Source organism: Ictalurus furcatus, chromosome 8 (genome assembly GCF_023375685.1).
Source record: "Ictalurus furcatus strain D&B chromosome 8, Billie_1.0, whole genome shotgun sequence".
NCBI lineage: Eukaryota > Metazoa > Chordata > Actinopteri > Siluriformes > Ictaluridae > Ictalurus > Ictalurus furcatus.
The window spans coordinates 591,644-613,252 of record NC_071262.1 but is presented as its reverse complement, the minus strand read 5'-3'; the positions used below and the strand labels follow the sequence as shown (position 1 = coordinate 613,252).

Genomic DNA, 21,609 nt, shown 5'->3' with positions numbered 1-21,609 from the left:
ATATATATATATATATATATATATATAGCAGCAGATGCTCCACATAATCTGATTTAAAAAGTCATCATTTATATGGTAAAGTTTTCTTATGGAAGGAGTCTCCAGTGTCAGCTCTTTGTAACAGTCAGAGGTAAGGCTGTAACTTTAAGTTTTCCGACATCTTCAGGACAGAGGAGTTTACGCTTCTTTGCGGTTTCTCTGTAACATGACAAGCTGCGATTTAAAAAAAATCTTATTAACTTGAAGAGAGAGAATACAGAGAGAGAATAAAGAGAGAGAATAAAGAGAGAGAATAAAGAGAGCCTGGTGAGAGAACGTCTGTTTATAGCTGCTATAATGTAAGCGACAACAGGAACTAACTTGTTTCATTGAACATTCCACACATATAATTATAAACAGATAAAAATCAGATTGTGTTGTTAATGAATAAAGCATTTTAAATGTTAGCAAGTTGCTGTGGTATAAGAGAAGTTGTGGATGTGCTGGTATAGGAAAATAATCAACTTTGTGGTGGTAACAGTAACTCTGATTCATCACAGCAGCTCAGCATTGATTATTTTCCTCTAACCGCATGCCCCAATATCTGTTATTGGATGGAAGCTGGTTTATAAATCGAGTCTGTTTGCCACGGTATCTGGTCAATTTTTAAAAGCTTTGTCATGGTTTGGTCCCGGTAGCAGAGCGTCTCTGCTGATTAACAGTTAAACTCTTTTTGTGTCAAACCACTTTCTTTTGAAATGTTTTTTTGTTCGGTTTAGCTTACTCAAACATTTACACAGCCCTGCTGAAAAAAACCAAAACAATAGTAATAGTAGTTTTAATGGTTATAATGGGGTGCACACGTTGGCTTAGTGGTTAGCACGTTCGCCTCACACCTCCAGGGTCAGGGGCTCGATTCCCACCATGGCCCTGTGTGTGTGGAGTTTGCATGTTCTCCCCGTGCCGCGGGGGTTTCCTCCGGGTTCCCCGGTTTCCTCCCCCAGTCCAAAGACATGCATGGTAGGCTCATTGGCATGTCCAAAGTGGATGTGTATGTGATTGTGCCCTGCGATAGATTCCCTGTGACTCTATAGCATAAACGGTACAGAAAATGGATGGATGGATGGTTATAATGGGAATTGTATTGGTTTTAATGGAAACTACAATAGTCCCTCTACTGGTAATCTGTTGCCTTCCATTGGTGGCATGTTATGTCTAGTGGATACCATTAAGGACCTACGTCCTTGATACATCCTACTGCGTAATGGAAACACAAACAGCTGACGTTTTGTAATGATATTTGTAGTGGAAACCATTAGAATTTCTGTGATGGTTTCTGTTGGGTTTTTTTTCCACCAGGGAATTTTACTCAAATAGTGATGAATGAGGCTCACTGTGAGGATAATTTAGTAAACACACTTAATAAACCGTAAGAGAGGATTAAAACCCGTCTTCTTCTCCTTTTCTCTTTTCCCTCATATCTGGACTTCAGTTTCCATTTTATCGCGGAGCTCTTCTCGGCAACCAATCAGCGCCTTAGTTTAGCTCACGCGCAGTACGTGTCTTCACCGAACACCTCCCCACCGCCCCCCAGCTAGCTTAGTGGCTAACACAACATCGACTGGCATCAAACTTCAGAGATTTGGATTAACGGGAGAATAAGCCGCTCGGTGATGGCGAGCTCCGCGCTTTCCCGCACCGTGTAGCGACCGGACATGGATCCACGACGCGGGAACCGGCGCGCGCTTTTAGAAATGAGATAAATACGTGTGTGAATCTGTGAAACATTAGTTAGCTTAGCGCGGCTAGCGTTTTTTTTTGGCGCTCGGGTTAACTTTGAGCTGTGCAGTGATTGAGCGTTAGCTTAGCTAACAGGCTAACGGCTAAAGCTGCCTCTCCGCGGAGTAGTTTTGGGGTCCGTGCGTTAGCTTAGCCAGCTAGCTTCAGTTATTTACTCATATTACTTTTAGCAAAGAAAACAATCAAACATTGGATTAAAACCAACAAATCTGTAAGTATGTCTTTCCACCTCCCCCCAAAAAAATAATCCATACTATTATATAACGTTTTCTTAAAACGGATGATGAATTATTTAGCAGTTAGCATGGATGCACTGTTATTGAGTCAGTAGCAGCAGTGATGAAAATTGAGTTAACCTTTTTAAAGTGAGTTTGTTATCTGTTAATAACGCTTTATAATCTGTATACGCGGGATATTTGAACTTTATCTAGTTTATAAAGTGAGTTGTTTGGCTTAACTAAACTAAATGAAACTATCCGTGGAGTAAAACACGTAAAAGTGTTACACACAGCTAAACACTTCTGTGTTGTGTGTGTGTGTGTGTTTCTGATATATAAATACATCTACACTGTGGACTTTATATACAGTTTAACATCTACAGCCTGTTGTGTAAATGATAGAAATGTAGAAATAAACAGGATTAAATGTATAGTTATTAGTTTGTTTAGATCCGATCTACAAACAAAAATATTTAGTCTGATAACAAGAAAAACCAGACTTGATATTTGATATAATCTGACCCGGACATGATATTAACTTTAATCCTGAGTTATAAAATATATACAAGTATATAAACCTGTAAAGGTGTGATGAGCTGAGAGACTGGAGAGAGAGAGAGAGAGAGAGAAATGTTAGTGTGTTATAACGCCTGTATGAAGTCTCTATGAAGTCTCTATGAAGCCTGAAGGTTCGGTTTCTCCTTATTCCTGCCCACATTAGAGGTGAGATTTTTGTCTCAGGCTGAGCGAGCGAGTGAGCGGCCTGATGGGGAGAGAGAGGGAGAGAGGGAGAGAGGGAGGGGCGCTTTATGAAAATATTCCAGGAATTTTTCATTCTCCAAACCCATCTGAGTGTTTAACATCACACACACACACACACACACACACACACACACACACACACTGCTCCGCTCACACAGAGATGCTCAGCACGTCTGTGTTTTAGTATTATTTTATAAAAACACTCTGTTTCTCGGGGATTGTTAGTTTAAGCTCAGATGTGATGCCGGTTCCTCGGTCACTCAGCGTGTTCTGATTATTACATCACACATCACTCGCACTTTCAGTTCCCATGGCAACGATATTTGGCAGTATCACTAATCGAAACGATTCGGTTCGATTCAGTATCGTTCAAACGACCAGCTGTGCTCAGAATCTGGAGTAGGCCTAGATAGAACCTTTACACATCAATTAAAAAAAAAAAAAAATACACATTACACACACACACACACTGCGGGTCAAAAGTTTGTGGACACTCGACTGAAGTGTTTCTCATGATCTTAAAAACCTTTTGATCTGAAGGTGTGTGATTAAATGTTTGAAATCGGTGTCGTAGACAAAAATATAATCGTGCCGACGTATTTGTTTCTTTCATTAGAAAACTACGATTTTATTTACAAAACAGTATATTTTTTTTTAAACGGACGACTCAGAGAGAAATATACGATAAGTGTCCAGCGTAGGTGTGAACTCCTTTAATACTGTTTAAAAAGCATCTCAAGAAATCTGGTGTGTGTGTGTGTGTGTGTGTGTGTGTGTGTGTGTGTGGGGTGGGGGGGGTAAAGAATGAGTGTCTACACTTTTGACCGGTAATATGTATTTTATATAACATTTTACTCACTGGTTATTTGTCCCTTTTCGATTATAATCTGTTTTCGCATTGCATGTTTAATCTGTGTTTATTTACTATAGTGATTATTTATTTATTATCTATCTATTTATTTATTTGGTTTGTTTAGGGTTTAGGAGTGTTTAAAATATCTAGACGTATCACATTAGTGATATTAATGGACTCTTTTTACAAGCCGGTGCTGAAAACTGATTTATTTCAGTTTATTACAAAATCTCTGTACAGTTCATCGTGCGATTATAAAACTGTATTTAAACCACAAGGAACCGTGAAAGAGATTTCTCAGAATATTTTGACAGAAAGTGGTACGCTGTCTGTGTTGACGTCGTCGTGGTTAGGAGCTGAGAGAGAGAGAGAGAGAGAGATTGTGGAAAAACACTTTAATAACGTTTATACGAGACGAGTAAAAGGAGGAAAGTGTTGTGTTCTCTCCTCGTTCACGACGCGTCTGACGAGTTTGAGCTGAATTTGTTGAGACTGGTCCGTGCCACGACGTGCGGTCGGGACGGGTAACACGGTTTCATCACACTTTCTGGGACTTTCTACTTTCTTGCACAAAAGGGAAGAGATCCACCAGCTTAAAGAACTTAAGTGCTAAATAAATGAAGCTTAAGTAATGATCAGAAATGAAGAAATGCGTTCCGAGGTATTTGTAAAAGTCCACAGTGAGGTAACTGTCCGATGATGCACCGTGACTCTGTGACCGTTCCCGCAGGTTCAGTCATCATCATCATCATCATCATCATCATCATCATCCCCCTCACTGATGAAGAATGAGTGTGTGTGTAGTGCTGGGGACTGAATCAGGAACCCTGATGGCTGGATCTGGGTAAGAGATCGTCCTCATTTTAATATTTATACACAAAACAAACCACACAATGTTTACTATTTTCCTGTTACACACCCTGTCAGAACCAATCACGCTGCTCCTGTCTGTATTTACATGCTATTTACATATTCATACAAATGTAGTTTTTTAAATATATATGGTAAACGGTCTGCACTTATATAGCGCTTTTATCCAAAGCGCTTTACACTGTGTCTCATTCACCCATTCACACACACAGAGCTGCCATGCAAGGCACTAACTTGCCATCAGGAGCAACTTGGGGTTCAGTGTCTTGCTCAAGGACACTTCGGCATGTGGAGTCACGTGGGCCGGGAATTGAAACTCCAACCCTACGATTAGTGACAACCCGCTCTACCACCTGAACCACAGCCGTCACACATATATATATATATATATATATATATATATATATATATATATATATATATATATATATATATATATAATATATACACAGAATGTGCATCATAGATAATACATATGCTAAATAATAAATTTGACCTTTCAGGATGAAGTGATAAACTACAGATAGTTAGGAGGAATGTTTATAAATGAGCACTCGTTAATATTCATTATAGACTCATTAATATTCACGCATACGCTTAGTGCCGTCTGTTAAATATTTAAGTAATCTAGATGTTAAAGGGATTTGACAGAACAAGCCTGATCGCAGAAATATTAGAAATATTTGCTGTTGTGGATTTTAACTGTATGATTAAACATGAAGTCTTGATAGTTTTGAGTATAATATTTATTTTTATATTGTTTGGTGTGCATGGAGGTGTGTACGTTCCTACAGTAATCTTTCGTTTATTCCCCTGGCGTGTGTGTGTGTGTGCACGTGGATCAGTTTTCTTTTTGTCGGTGTTAAATGGTGAGTGTGGCCGTGACCGTATGGTCCGTCGTGTTACTCGATGTCTGCACGTTATAATTATTATATAAATATACAGTAATATATACAGTATTTCAATATAGATACTGCATCATCGTACAGTGTTTCACAAAGGTGTATTGTGATGTAATTTATCACAATGTTGAGGATTATGCTAATTATGAAAATAAGATGACGAGAGTGTCTTTCTCTCACTCTCACACACACACCCCGCTTTACTGAAAACACGTTTAATCGCGATATGGTTAAACATATTGTTATTCATAAAGACGTTTTCACAGTAGAGTTCCAGGAAAAGAGATGACATCATCATCATCATCATATTGGTGTATTAGTATTACTGACTATTTGCAGACAGCATGTTAAAGTGTGTGTGTGTGTGTGTTAGGTATCAAATGGTTGTGTGAAGAACCATGGGAAGCTGCTGGAGCTGTCCAGATAAAGAATCCATACCTGACAATCACCAGAGCAAGTTCAAGGTGTGTGAATATTTGTGTAGTGTGTATGTATTTTGTAATGCGTGTATGTTTGTGTACTGTGTGTATATGTATATATGGTGTTTGTATACTGTGTGTGTGGTGTGTGCATGTTTGTGTATGTGTTTTGTAGTGTGGTGTGTGTGTGTGTGTGTGTAAATGATCAGTACAGTCCTGGTATTTATGCGAGTGTGTGTGTGTGCGTGCACAGGTGGTGAACGTTGACGATGACGGTAACGAGCTCGGGGCTGGGATCATGGAGCTGACCGAGGACGAGCTCGTTCTCCGCACACACAAGTGTGATGCAGTGAGGTGGCCTTACCTGTGCCTCCGTCGCTATGGTTATGACTCCAACCTCTTCTCCTTCGAGAGCGGCCGCCGCTGCCAGACGGGACAGGGTAACTAACACACACACATACACACCGTCTAGAAATGAAGAATTCTTTATTGTTCAGTTGACCAGGCTTAAGCTCCGCCCCTTTCCCCAACAATCCTCCATGGCCCCGGGTCAAGACTGAACCGCTGTCCTCGATAATTCCCTTCTTATCCCACATAGTAACAGTAACCAGGTGTGGGTGTGGCTTGTAATAGATTACAGTGACTACAGTTAGATTGAAGTGGTGAAGATTCCTGCGGCAAACTGAAGAAACTAAAGCCTGCCCAGGTAGGCTGCCTAGTGAAGGGTGCTCTCTTAGGGCCCTTATTCCTGAATGAAACACAGGCAAGGTGGTGGTATTAAGAGTGTCCTAAAACTGAATGTTTAAATGTCCCCTTGGTTCAGGACTGCACCAATTTTTACACATTGTTTGCAGCTTGGCTATTAATGTCAGAATGTGACCTTTGACCCCAATGCTTTCAAAAGGATGAGTCTGATTGGTGAGTAACGGAGACTCGCTGTGTGCCTCGCCACGCTGCACCATCACGCTGACGTCTGTTGTGTGTGTGTGTGCTTTCGTTCTCTCCGTTAGGTCGTGTGTTTATAGTTTGTGTGTGAGATGTCATAGCAAAGGGCTAACACTAACAGCAGGTTGTGTGTGTGTGTTCGTGTGTGTGTTCGTTCTACAGGGATCTTTGCGTTTAAGTGTGCACGAGCAGAGGAGATCTTCAACATGCTGCAGGACATCATGCACAACAACAGCATCAGCGTGGTGGAGGAACCTGTGTTTGAACCCACGCTCACACACACACACGTCGAACCGGAAGCTCCGCAAACGCCTCGTACTCCCACCGGTAAAACACACATACACTGTACTCAATACAATGTCCTCCTGTGTCTATAAATATTTATGACTACATTTACAGACTACCTGATGGTATTAGAAGAGTGTGTGTATTTGTCCTGCAGGTGGCGCTCTTCCTGTTTTACCCAATGGGAGCCTGCGGTACCCGTCGCTAGGTGACGCCTCCTCCCACCCCTCCAGTAGGCACCCCTCGGTGGGCAGCACCCGCCTGCCGTCTGTGGGAGAAGAGTCCACTCACCCGCTGCTGATGCCTGACGACAGCATACGGGTCAGAACTCCATCATCACTATATCACTATAGCAACATGATATCACTGCAGAGTGTGTGGAGCTATGATTCATAATACAATGTTAAATGTGTGTGTGTGTGTGTGTAGGGCCATACGTATGTGAACACTACAGGCCTCCTGGAGGATCAGCATGCAGGGGCAGGACATGTAGACCCCCCTGCCCCCCACAGCCCCACCCCTGAGGGGGAGGAGTCTGTGCAGGCTCCAGACCCTGGTCCTCGTGTACAGCTGGAGCGTGAGGGCGTGAGGTTCGTGTTGGGGCCGACGCCCGTGCAGAGGCAACTCATGGCTAGGGAGAGGCAGCAAGATGGGGGCGTGTCATCCGGATCCACCCACAACTCGGCAAACGGGGGTGTGGCCGCTGCAGAGGCGGCTCCGGAGCACTCGAACGGTCCCGTGTTTAACCCCCCATCACGCCGCAGGCCTCGCCCCCCGCCTCTCAGCCCCGACGCTAACGTAAACAACTCTGCCCAGCGCAGGACGGCGTTGTTGGATTACGAGAACCTCCCCTCGCTCCCTCCACTGAGGGAGGACCCTAAAGCGGGTGACGAGGACGGGGATCAGGACGAGGCCGTCCGGACCAAGACACAGCAGCCGCCTTCCAACGGGTATCACGGTGCCGACTCCGCACACCTCTACATCAACACCGAGAATGTAGCAGCGGCGATGTGGCCGGAGTCGGCGCCTCTGAGCGCAGGGTGGGCGGAGTCCGGGCCTCTCAGTGCCGGGAGGGTGGAGTCGGGGCGCTTCAGCGTGTTTAACTTCGATGTGCGGCGTCCGTGTGAGCAACACACGCTCAACTACATCGAGGTGGAAATGGACCCGGGTTCAGACTGCAGCACGCCCAGGACGCCGCACACGCCCGCCTCGCCACGCCCTCCCACACCTACCGCCGCCCCACCCACAGCTACGCCCACACGCAGGACCGAACTGTATGCAGTGATCGACGTGGAACGCACAGCAGCCATGTCGAACCTGCAAAGAGCGCAGCCTCGCTACGACGGTACGTCCAGGAAAACCCGACACAACAGCGTGGACCTGCCCATGTAACCCCGCCCACTTTGCTTTTTTCTCTAAAACTTTATCAGAAACCTTTAAAAGGCACTCGGCGGTTCCGGAACGCTGTAGCGCAGGGCGATGGTTTATATTTGTATTCGGCGACCATGCACTCGCCGTCCTGTGCACGAGTGTGACCTTTGACCTTCACCGCACGGCTGGACTGCAGCCTGCGTCCATTCCGTACAGATCAGTATTACTGATGGAGCATTTCCTGTTTGTGTTTGTCTTCTTATGTTGTACTTTTGTATTGAAAATGCCACGACAGGTTGTTTTATAATTTCAGTATCCAGGGACTTTTACGGTACACGACGGCGGCCATCTTACTGACTGCATTTAGATTTCACTACAGCACAATAAAAGACTTTTATTTTGTTTGATTCATATCCGAGTGAGCGACTCCATGTGTTTCACTTCCGAACAGAGTCACGGCAAAATTTTTTAAAAATTAAACACATTAAATCATGTGAACTTTATTCTAACCTCAGTTATTTCTTCGCACCTTCACCCATTTAGGCCACGCCCCTTACTTGAGTCTGTAACCACGTCGTCACAGCGCGTAGTGCTAATCCAGAGGCCGTACACTTCCGAACACTGTTAGCGAACATCATCTGGGCTGGTCTCACCCCCACGTTGCATCATGGGATTGCGCCATATGAGTCGGGGCTTAATTACCTTTATACAGCAATTAATTACAATTATTTCTCATGTGTGTAGCCACACAACATATCCTCCCATAATGCTTTGCACTACAGCACTGGAAGATGTGCTTGGCCTAGGCCCTAGGGTATGGGACACACCCACAGGGGTGTTTAATGTGACTGACATCACTTCTGCTCCCTAATTAGTGTGCACTTTCCTCATTTGGGACACAGCCTTAATATGAACTCTGAGAAATAGGAACGTGCTGTTTGGCACCTCCCATTTCCCCCCATCAAAACATAGCAAGCCACACCCACATGAGACAAACCTGGAAATGGTCACTAGCTAGGAAGGAATGTTCATAAATTTTATGACACTAAATATTGTGATATTTGTTTTCAGCACAGTGGGGTGTGTGTGTGTATTAAAGAAAGAAAAAAAGCTAGAGAGTACATCTCCATACAAAATCCAACATTTTAATTGCATATAAAATTTTACAAAATGGTGAAGACAAACAGTCCGTTGTGTGTGTGTGTGTGTGTGTGTGTGTGCGCGCGCGTGTTCAGGCCGGAACCTGCAGTCGGTGTTTGCTGCTGCGTTCCACCTGTCTGTGATACTCCGCCAGCTTCATCCGCAGCTTCTCATACACCTACACACACACACACACACAGACACACACAGAGTATGATCATAGAATATTTTGTAGCTCAGGATATTAGGTGATGTTACAGATGGGCTGCGTCTCAAACCGCACATTATTTCCCTGGGTGGTGGTATTATTATTATTATTATTATTATTATTATTATTATTATTATTATTATTATTATCCAGAAGTAACCTGTTCCACAGAACATCAAATGCAGTTATACATGTAACAGGAGCGACACCGATACGAGTGAACGACCCAATACAAAGCTACAAGAATGGTAACGGAGCTTGCTGCTGACTCCGCCCATTTTCCCAGGTTCCTGTCTCTCACCTGTGTGTTGCTGGGAGTCTGACTCTCTTTCAGGTTGTGCAGCAGCTGGTCGATGGAGGTGTAGGGCAGCCAGACGAGTGGCGCCGTCACACTCAGCGGCATCTACACACACACACACACACCATGGATACCGAGTGTCATGTGACCTACACAAACGCAGCAAAATCTCTCAATCATGTCGTGTGTGTGTGTACCTCTATTCCGAAATACTGATGTCCCTTCCCCAGTAGAGCGTCCACATACTCCATCACGAGCTCAGCGGCCGAGTCCAGCAGGTCGTAGTTCAGGTAGAGGCGCAGCAGGCATGCAGCATCCACTTCCTGTATACACACACACCAAAGTGGCTTCATAAAGTGTAAGAGGAGGTTAATTGTAATTATACAGTCCAAAAAAATTCTCCAATCAGAATCTCACAAACCCCGCCCCCATGTTTCACCCGTTCAAACTGTACGTTATTGACCTTATATGCGTTAAGTAGCCAATCAGGAACAGGTACACCGTGTGACAGCAGCCTGTTAATAACACAGCGATGATGCTGAGCATTCTGGGATTGATGCTTCTCCAGGTACGACGCCAGAAGTCTCCACGCTTCATCTGTTGCACTGTGAAGCAGGACAGCATGAGTTCACTTACATACACACACTGATGCTGAGACAGCGCGCACGCATGCACACACACACACACCTGGACTCTTTAGTGGTGATGAGACTGGGCAGCTGATTGGCTGATAACCAGTTCCACGCCTCGTTCTGGCTCTGATCCGATCCGTACTGCAGCTTGATGCACCTGGGACACACGACAGGAGTGTGTTACACACACACACACACACACACACACACACACACATTCTCCTAATAATAAAATGCATTTAAAATCAATTGTACTATTTTAATAAAGTGAGAAACGTGACAGTGGGTTGTGTTTGATAGATACATGTGACGGTACAGGCTAGCTAACCGTACTCGCTCCACTGTACACCTGTATTATTAACACTACTCCTCACTTGAAGGTGAGTCCCTCGAAGACGGGTGTGAGAGGGAGTTTAAACGTCTCGCACAACAACGCCGCTGTGTCGAACAGCCCGGCCTGCACCAACAGAGACACCATATCCACCGCCGACGCACTGCCTGTTCTCACACACAGACACACACACACGCTTTGGTAAAGGTCGTTCACTTATGGCACGTATGCTCAGGTAAGGGTGTGTGTCGTACCTGCTATAGCTGCCGAGGACGGGTCCTGCTGCGCGAGTGTGAGACGACAACGTGCGAGAACATACTCCTTCTCCAGATCCTTCAGCTCCAGGATTTCTATGTGACGACTCACTGCACCAACACACACACACACACACACACACAAACGTTATATTAGACACAAAAACATCACTGTCTTAGTCTATAATTAGACAGTAGGATATGTATGTACATAGATAGATCGATGTCTTTTGGTTGCCATGACAACAGTGCTTTCATTCCTTACAGATTTGATATGAATGTTTCTGTTTATGGTATGTTTAATGTAAGGATTAATGAAAGGAAAATAAAATTAAAAAGGGTTGTAAGGTTCACAGTGTACAGTACTGACCGGACAGAAGGGATTTTTTTTTACCTGGAGGCGGAGCCAAATCCCCATCATGGCTGCGTTTGGGTGACGTGCCCGGCCTCTCACACTGAGAAACACCAAGAGGAAAAATTCCCATCTTATTAAAACAAATAATAATCTATTCTAATCTAAACACATAATCATTCAACATAAAACACATTTAGTTCATAAACTTGGATATAGTGGCAGTGTGTGAGCGATGATGGAGGCTCACAGAAGGTCCGGACGAAGGCCGGATGATCCAGGCATATTCGGGCCGAATCAGACGCAGACAGTTCAGAGCAGACAGGTAGCAGTTCACCTGCTTCTGGAGACCCCTCAGAGTCCGAACCTCATGACCCAGACGCATCCCGTACTCGAACATCACTGTACCGGCTGCAACACACACACACACACACACACACACACACACACAAAGCATTTTAACCAATACACTGTTATTAGTTTCTCTAATCTGTATGGAAGACATGAGTGGGCCGACACACGCCACCTCTCGCCTCCTACTGGATATATTCTGAACTGCAGTACAGACGGCGTTACCTTTCCTGTAGTTGTGGCGGTTAATGTGGAAGGCGTAGAGCAGCTCGTAGTAATTATGGGACATCAGGTCAACAGCACGGGCACGAGACTCGATAATCCCCACCACCTACACACACACACACACACACACCCACCCCAAAAATGGCCCCACGTGAATCAAAGTGAAAATTTTCTTTAGCTTTCAGCCATGATTACATTCGTATATTAACCAGAATCTGTTGCTATGGTTACACTTAGTGTAGTTAGCTACCTACCTTATTCTTCCCTATAAAAAGTGTGTTTGTATTGTGTGTGTATATTGACCTCCTCATGCAGGTTGATGTAAGGGAACTGGATGAGATCGTGTAGCTGAGCGCGCTCACACAGGACCACCACCAGCTGCCGGAGACAGTCCAACTGCCTACACACACACACACACACACACACACACACACACACACACACACACACACACACACACACACACACACACACACACACACACACACACACACACACACACACACACACACACACACACACACACACACACACACACACACACACACACACACACACACACACCCCATTCCTACAGTCTTACAACTCCCTGCACATGGACTCTCTAAATGTCAGTGTCGATCCACGCTCTATCATTTTTTCTTTTTAGATGTTTTATTTTTTTAAAAAAGAAAAGAAAAATAATTTCCTCCATCTGGTGGCTTCAGTAAAAAAAAAAAAAAAGTTAAAGTAAAGTTCTTTCAAATACTTTACTGATATTTTCAGGGATCTGTGATATAAAACAGTTAATTTCATACAATAAATAAATAAATAAATAAATAAATAAATAAATAAATAAATGGGGAGTATTTTATTTCACAGCTTACTGACACCATGCAGAAGGATCCTTATTTGAACTAGAGCATTACTGTGTGTGTGTGTGTGTGTGTGTGTGTGTGTGTGTGTGTGTGTGTGTGTGTGTGTGTGTGTACCTGCTGGGATCGGGGTTCTGGGTCAGAGCTTCATACGCCTCCCTGTTGTGACCGAGATCCAGATGGTGTTTAAAAATACGCGTCCACAGAGCTGCCTGTGTGTGTGTGTGTGTGTGTGTGTGTGTGTGTGTGTGTGTGTGTGTGAGAGAGACAAAAACAAACAATAATATGAAAGTTAGTGCAAAAATGATAACTAAAGTGTGAACGGTGTGGAAAGTTTCTGTACCTGACTGCGCTGGTCGTTCACAGCCTCGGATACGGCCAGTGTGGCTAACTGAATCACAAGATCTGGCAACCCAATGTCCTCCAGGAGTCTTAGGACCTGAAACACACACAGCATTAGCATATTCAGTATCGATATCAACAGTCATATAGTCTAGAACCTGCGTGTGTGTGTGTGTACCTTGTTGTAATAGAGTAATCGTGGCGCTGTAGTCCCCGCCTCCTCGTCCTCTGAACCTGTCAATCTCTTCAGAAACTCCTCCTTCTCCACCTCTGGTGCTGCCTCCTGGAAACACTGCAGCGCCTACAAACAGATAAAAAAAAAACATCATCAAAGCTGTAGGTCAAAAGACTTTATGAAAGAAATAAAGCTTGGTGTGACGTGCTGGTGTGTGTGTAAGGTGACCGATCTCCGTTTTACCTTCTGACCTTCTCCACAGGCCAGGTACGCCTGACCCAGAACAAACCGACACGATCCCACGTTAGCCTGACACCACGGCCCGATCAGACGCACGTATTCCTGCAAAAACACACACACACTCCAATGATCACCAGAAAGGACACAACTCTTAACTCATGTGTTCTGTTCGCTACTTAGCAAGAGTCATGCATCATATTGGGACAGAAAATAATATTTAAAATGGCCGCCTCCTTCCAGCAGGCGTGTCTGATAAATTAGTGCAAGTAGTAGTAACACACACACACACAGCATTAGCTCACCTGGAGCTGTGTGTACTGGCAGTTTCCCATCATGCACTCCGGGAACAGGAAGTTGGGGTTACTGGGCCACCTGATCATGGTGATGTAAGGCTTCAAACACACTCGAACACTCTGTGTGTGTGTGCGCACGTGTGTGTGTGTGTATACAGAGGATACAGTAACTGGGTCAGTAGATGCACTACACTGGAGATGAGCTGGTTCCAGTGCAGGCTGGTGATGTGACTCTCTGGCACCTCCCTCTGGCCAAACAGCTGCAGCACAATGGATTTACGTGCTATGTTTTGATAAAACAGCTCCACTACAGTCTGAGGACTCAACACTGACACACACACACACACACACACACACACACACACACAGGTTAGAAATATGAATACATTCTGAAGGTATTACCTTTATGTACACGGTCACACTCCTGACCCCCGAGTCTGAGTCGTACCTGATCTGTTAGCCGTGCTCGCCGTGGAATCGGACAGCTTCAACACGGACAGGTGCTGCAGGTTAGCGTCTCTGAAACACACACAAAGTGCGTATGGTTGGATTAGCAGATCAGGTTATACGTTTGTGCTCTCTGTGTGTGTGTGTGTGTGTGTGTGTGTGTGTGTGTGTGTGTGTGTACGTACAGTGTGTCGAGCGGTACAGGTGAGGCAAGGGTCTGGCTGAGCTGTCTGAGCAGGTGATAACTGCAGAGCAGGTGTGAACAGCGTGGGATCAGATCCTGCTGCAAAAGCAGATACTGAGCGCTGCCTGCCAGGAGCACCTATCTCACACACACACACACACACACACGTTTTACTTATGTCCTTTTCAATTTCTTCTACCAGATCATCTGTATGTAGAGACTCACGTTGTCTCCGAGGCGCAGGTACAGGTGCTGCAGGATGAGCAGGTCTCTGCAGATCAGCGCTCGAGTCATGGTCATGTGACACACGGCCTGACACACAACGCTCACGGCCACGCTGCTGCTGTACAGCTGAGACAGACTGAGACGCACGTTCAGAGACCGGCCTGCAACACACACACACACACACACACACACACACACACTATTGAGCTTTAGTGACAGTAGGAGTGTTAGTGAGAAGTACAAGAGCAAATGCTAAGTTAAGAGCAAAAGTTAAGTTGAACTATATGCAAATGAGATGCAAAGCGATGCAGTGACTACCAATAGGACTGAGGGATGGAGATCCCTCTCCGCCCCCAATTTGTTCCTACACTCAGCTCTTGAGCCACTCAGTGAGCTTTAAGTGCTTAATTTAGCCAAAATATAACTATTTCTGTACATCAATCCATTTATACCCATCAAATCTGTGGCGAAGTGTTAACGTTTAATTAATTTAAGCCCCACCCCCAGTCACCAAAAAGAACCGGTCATGTGATAAAATGAATAACAGAGTGTGTGTGAGAAACAGTCTGGTTAAATACTGATGTTTTGTGTATATGTGAGAGAGTGATCTCACCTGTGTGTGACAGCACTGTGTCGGGCGTGTCGAACTCCGCCTCCAGGTCGAGCTCTCGGAGCAGGGTGCTCATCGCAGCCACTGGGTTTCGCACATCCTGCATCTTGTTGGTGATTTCGGCAATTAAATCATCACTGAAACACACAGATGCTTAGCAAAAGCAATGGGGTCAGCGTGTTCATGTGCACGTGAAGCAGTGTGTCTGTGTGTGTGGTACTGACTTGTCATTAGCCAGCAGGTTCTCCAGCACTTGTTCTGCAGCTCTCTCTGGAGACATGAGCATCTCCACCGCTCTATCCATCACACACGCCATCTGCCCCTGCAAACACTCACTCACCAACCGCAAACACTGCACCAGCTGCAGGACATCCCCGCCCAGCTCCGGTTCTGAAACGCACACACACACAGGATCTGTGATGAGATTGCTAAACCCCTTCCCCCGATACGTTTAACCGTGATGAAATGATATCGGCGTTAAGCGTGAGTGATTACCGTCAGCTACAGGTGTTTCCTCCTCGGAGAACAGGTACTCATCAGAGCACAGGTACAAGTGATCCACGGCAAAGCAGGGCAACAGGAACGACACAAAGCCCTGATGAAACGTTACTGATGAGCATTCTATGACTGATTTGAATCGTTACAACAGAATCAGTATAAATGATTCGTCAGCTCAAATCATGCAGGCAACAAAAGGGGCGTGGCCTGACATACCGCGATGGAAACGTTTAAGTACCAATAAACACAATTACACCTTGAACACCCTGAAGCCACTCCCATCCCCCCCATTAAGTGTGTATATGGTACCTTCTTGAGCAGGCAGACCATAGCTGTGGACTGGTCCACGTGCAGGGCGAGGGGGGTGGACAGAGCCTCCTGGTACTGTAGACAGCAGGCATAGAACTTGGACCAGAACTCCACCTGCAGCATGCGGTAATCCTCCTGAGAGAACTCGAACTCCGTCACACTGCTCTGGAGCTGAACACACACACACACACACACACACACACACACACACACACACACACACACACACACACTATTATCACAGTTATCATGGGGTGCACAGAACACAGAACAGAACGGTGCCGGAGACACTGTACATTTCACCTCCTCATCAATAACTATCTAATTCCCTACCAATCCTCACAATTACAGGAGTGTGTGTGTGAGAGAGAGAGAGAGACCTCATTCTCTACAGCAAGAGTGACTTCTTTCTTTAGTGTTTCCCATGTTAAATCGAGGAATCGCTCCGTGCCACGTTTGTAAATCTGCAACAAAAAAAAACAACAATGATTCATTTCATCTAGTGAGAGAGAGAAGAGAAAGAGAGAGAAAGTGAGAGACTGGTGGAAGTTGAATCAGTGTGGAGTCTTGTGTGTGTGTGTTTACCTGTAGTGCCTTTACGATAGCAGCAGCAGTGAAGCGCAGAGGAGAAAACAGAACATCCAGGTACGTCTCCTGAAGAGAGGAGAAACAGCACTGACTTTGTGATTTACCGAAAACACTAACGTATTTATCTTTAATCTGAGGATATAGTGGGGAGCGCAGTACATTCTCAACATTTTCACAAATCGCTTGCCTAAAGTGCAAATTTAGGGGTTTCATGGTAATCAAAAAGCACTTGGAGAAAAAAAGCGGACACTTGGGGGTGGAGGAAAAGGGACGGGGCTTCCAGAGGGTCAGTTAATATCAGAGAGTTCAGAATACCTACACACCTGTCAATCATTCCAGATTCATATGATGATTAGTGTTCACTCACACACACACACACACACACACACACACACACACACACACACAGAGAGAGAGAGAGAGAGTTCAAAAGCTGGCCTAGTTCTTACTCTGGGATCCTGCTCAGCTCCGATGTGAACTTCCTCCTCTGGGGCGGGCTGCACAAACACCTGATTCCACATGCCTGCTGCGTTACTGCAAACACACACACACACACACGTCAGCGTGCTCACAAACTCAAACTGATCCACTGTTAGCGAAGTGTGACACTTACTGCTCAAAGTTGATGTACTTCACCACAGTCTGGTTATCATCATCCACCCACAGAGCCCAAATATCAGTGGAGGTTAGAACAAAGTCCACTAGAGTCTCCTGAACCACACACACACACACACACACACACACACACACACACACACACACACACACACACACGTACACGTTTATGGTACCAGAAAATGCAGAAAAAAACATTTGCACATCAATACTGAGTGTTTAAAAACATCCAGCAGTGCAGAAATTTAAAGCAAGAGCAACATCAGACCCCTGTCAGAGCCATCAGGGTGGGTGTGGTCTAATATTCCAATGAGCATGCTTGATTGACAGCTCTCTGCCCAATAAGCACAGCCTGCTGCTCAACTCAATTAGAAATAAACAGTGAGAATGAGAGTGAGACAGTGGGACATACTCGCTAGGGGTGTGTGTGTGTGTGTGCGCGTGTGTGTGTATGTACCTGTGTGCTGTAGATAGTAGAGATGTGCTCTAGGCTGTAGCGCATGTTGTTACTGGAACCGAGCTGCAGAACGCAGAACTGACTGCGTTGCGGAGCGGCAACGTAAACACACACACACACGCCTGCAGAACCGGACACACACACACGCAGACGGTGAGACACGCCCACGCTGTTCCTCAGCTCGGCCCGACCCACAGGGACGTAGTCCAACACATCGGCCACCAACACACACTGCTGCTCCTGGAGACAGACACACACACACACACACAATTATACCTTTAATCGCCAATCACTGGACTGAGGGGGCGGAGCCAGAATGCAATCATTGTTTGTTGTTATAGCAATATGGCTTTATATCAGTTCACCCTGATGTCCCGCCCACTCCTGAGATTACCCATAATGCAATGCGAGCGTGAGAATCAGACGTCGTTACACACCTTATATGACCAGACGCGCAGTTTATGATCCTGACACAGAGCGAAGATGAAAGTGTCGTCCTCCATCGGCCACACGGATAAACTCACCGCCAGGTCGCACGGGCTCTGGTCCCCTCTCACACACACACACACACACACACACTTACACTTATAGAACTTTTAATAAAAACACGCTGAAGACGAATCTTCATTTACAATGGTGCTGTAAACAAATAAATGTGAGGTATAATTACTGTAAACTAATTAATTTTGGCTTTATAAATAAACCGAGATCATGACACCCACACTTTTGTGCAGTGAGGAAGAGGAGAAAATCTTCATCATTCACCTGATGGCGCTGGGGACCCAGCCTGCTAATCTCTGCATGACTGAATTCTGCTTTAACTCCATCACTGACAACGAACCTGCACGCGCACGCACAAACAACGGAAATTAGAAGCCACCAATTAGCAAAATGCCAATTCATACAAGTACAGATCATGAAAATTGTTTTTATTTTGTTTGTTTTATTGAAAGTCTAGAAGAGTGCTCATGTTACCCTGCTGATCGCAGGGGGGTAAAGTAACTATGGTGATGCCCCCGGTGGGAGTGGCCAAAGCAAAATGGGCATGACCATGCGTGCTGAGCCAGGTGGATGACGTGACGGGGCTCTGAGTGAACGACAGAGTGAAGGAGTGAACGGCGTCCTGAACACACACCTTCCCCACGTCAGTGAACACACTCTGCATCTGCAGCTCGGCCACCGGCTCCTACACACACACACACACACACACACACACACACGTTACAGTCACTATATACTAACAAGTAAATCAAAAGTTCTATATAATTTCACAAATAAAAAGTTTCTGTACGTGTTTTTAACTTGACTGGATCACAAGCACTATTTATTTTGTCTTCTTCTTTCTCCCTGACTGCATCTACACTCCTCACAAACGCTCATGAATAAAATGATCTACACATCAAAAGGTGTGTGTGAGAGAGAGAAGAGTGACACTCACGCTGCGGTACATGCGTGTGGGATGGGGCAGCACCATCCTGTGCACCGACTGGTTGGTGACGACGAGGACTGTGACATTGTTGAGTGTCTCGTGGATGTGAACGCCTCCGGGAAGCACGGCGCAGTTCAGGATCTTAAGACGTAGCGAGTTGTTCAACAGGTTCACGTCCAGAGACTGTTCCACCAGCTGAACTGTGTCTCCTGATGTGGACCTGAACGCACACAGCGCAGCACAGCACAGAATTGTTGAATTCTGGTTAGTCAGTGGGTGTTTTGGTTAATTTTGTGTTTCATTTCTCACATAACTCACCAGTGAATGAATCTGTTGCTGGTGAGAGACAGCAGTTTCCCACTCTCCTCATAAGAGAACGCCCCAGCGCTGTCTGCAAGCCTCCCGCCACCAGGGGTCGCACTCACACCTGCACACAACAACACCCCATCAGCACACTGTCCCCTTACACACAATAAACACACAGATAACTTTGGACTTATTCATACACATAAATAATAGTCATGGGAATTTCAGCTCTTGAGTGAGTCAGATTATTTGACTCGGCCCACCAAAACGAGTCGACTCACCTCCAATATATTTTCTAAACCTGACAAATTCGCACAAACACACAAAAAGAAACGAGGTTTCTCTAATTCCAAGAAAGCATTTTGATTAAATGACACTGAACCGGTAACAGCATTGCCTACATACGCACAAAAATGGGTCGTATACGTGAGTCGACTCTCAACGTTTGACTTAAAAAGAACCGAATCAGAGAGTCGACTCGTTGCCGAACGACACATTGCTAATACACAGACGGTGTTTATACACAGCGTTATAACTTTACCAGGTCCAACTACATCTCAAGTCACTATAGGTGGACATTTACTGATTTGTAGCGCTGTACAATGTGTACCATCACACCACTCACTCACACACACACTCACACAACCGTGTCAGCGCTGTATTGATTATAAATCAACGGTCCTTTTCCCACTGACAGACACGGTAGAGGGGTGCCAATACTTTGTGCAGGACAGCAGTCAGTAATCGTACACCTGTACAGTCACCTGTGTGGGTGTGACGCTGATATAAACGGTGTGTTTTATATAAAAGTTTGCTGTTTATTTTAGAACTTGCAGCTCTGAGGTAAAATGCGCTGCCACAAGAATACACTTAATCATAAAATAACGTCACAAAAGAGGCCATTAAAAAAACACTCTAAAAATAAATTATTTATATTTACACACATCTGTAGGGTTAAACAGAGATTACAGTCAGTTTAGAAAGGGTTAACCAAATTTAACCCGGTAACCAGCCGAGTAGCTAACTAGCGTAATATTAGCCTCGGTACGGCGCACGCGCTGTCAAACTCACGCACTGTTTTTGTAAAATATATTTTTATTATCATTCAAAAGAGCAGTGCTATGATCAAACATACGAGATACTTTAATTTTTACCCAGATTAATGGCGAGATCCCGAAACCGGGAAACTGTCTCCCTCTCAAACCCGCAGATCTCTATAAAGCTTCTCTCCAAGGCAGCCGCCATTTTCCGCGCGCAAGAACACCGGATGTGACGCATTAAGAAACGCGTAAAGTTAAAAACGTGCAGGAGCGTGTTGCACTCTCTGTCGCCCCCTCTGGTGTGGAGTCACAGCTGCACCCATTTATTCCACTGTTTTGTGTGTTTGTTTATTATATTTTTGTCGTTTCAGTTTCTTTACTTTGTAAAAATACATTATTGGGACATTCTTAAAACTTTTACATAGTAACAAACATAATTGCAAACAGTGCTTATAAACCATAAAAATATCAAATGATTTTCATTTTAAGTAACTTTCAGTTTTAATACAGCGATTTAATATAGGAGACGTTTTCTTAAAGTGAGGAGATGTTTATGTAACGTGTGGAAGGAGTCTCCAGTGTCAGCGCTGTGTAACAGTCAGAGGTAAAACTAAGCTTTCCCACATCTTCATGACAGAGGAGTTTACGCTTCTTTGCGGTTTCTCTGTAACACGACAAGCTGCAGGGGTTTTTTTTTTGTCTTATTAACTTGAAGAGAGGGAATAGAGAGAGGGAACAGAGGGAGGGATGGTGAGGGAACGACTGTTTATAGCTGCTATAACGTAAGTGACAACAGGAACTG

The 21,609-nt window shown here is 45.0% G+C and overlaps 2 protein-coding genes across 2 annotated transcripts; one reads left to right on the top strand and one right to left on the bottom strand.

Annotated features, from left to right (window-relative positions):
• The first annotated feature begins 1,344 nt into the window (after positions 1 to 1,344).
• On the top strand, positions 1,345 to 8,815 carry frs2b (fibroblast growth factor receptor substrate 2b). The gene is made up of 7 exons (XM_053630776.1): positions 1,345 to 1,990; positions 4,343 to 4,456; positions 5,758 to 5,848; positions 6,057 to 6,243; positions 6,911 to 7,075; positions 7,191 to 7,354; positions 7,463 to 8,815. The coding sequence occupies exons 3-7, from the start codon at positions 5,783 to 5,785 to the stop codon at positions 8,423 to 8,425; spliced, it is 1,545 nt and encodes a 514-aa protein (XP_053486751.1). The 5' UTR covers positions 1,345 to 1,990; positions 4,343 to 4,456; positions 5,758 to 5,782; the 3' UTR covers positions 8,426 to 8,815.
• A 714-nt stretch (positions 8,816 to 9,529) lies between these two features.
• On the bottom strand, positions 9,530 to 21,071 carry nup160 (nucleoporin 160). The gene is made up of 35 exons (XM_053630775.1): positions 20,922 to 21,071; positions 19,780 to 19,888; positions 19,471 to 19,681; positions 19,008 to 19,218; positions 18,798 to 18,873; positions 18,470 to 18,584; positions 18,033 to 18,272; positions 17,574 to 17,671; positions 17,410 to 17,494; positions 16,958 to 17,026; positions 16,753 to 16,836; positions 16,373 to 16,543; positions 16,061 to 16,160; positions 15,790 to 15,955; positions 15,569 to 15,702; positions 14,956 to 15,116; positions 14,732 to 14,868; positions 14,548 to 14,618; positions 14,265 to 14,427; positions 14,109 to 14,178; positions 13,810 to 13,908; positions 13,570 to 13,692; positions 13,393 to 13,488; positions 13,167 to 13,261; positions 12,499 to 12,595; positions 12,196 to 12,301; positions 11,870 to 12,030; positions 11,662 to 11,722; positions 11,268 to 11,378; positions 11,057 to 11,180; positions 10,738 to 10,839; positions 10,514 to 10,655; positions 10,248 to 10,373; positions 10,054 to 10,155; positions 9,530 to 9,722 (listed from the first exon to the last, which is right to left on the bottom strand). The coding sequence occupies exons 1-35, from the start codon at positions 21,043 to 21,045 to the stop codon at positions 9,636 to 9,638; spliced, it is 4,227 nt and encodes a 1,408-aa protein (XP_053486750.1). The 5' UTR covers positions 21,046 to 21,071; the 3' UTR covers positions 9,530 to 9,635.
• Between the last annotated feature and the right edge of the window lie 538 nt (positions 21,072 to 21,609).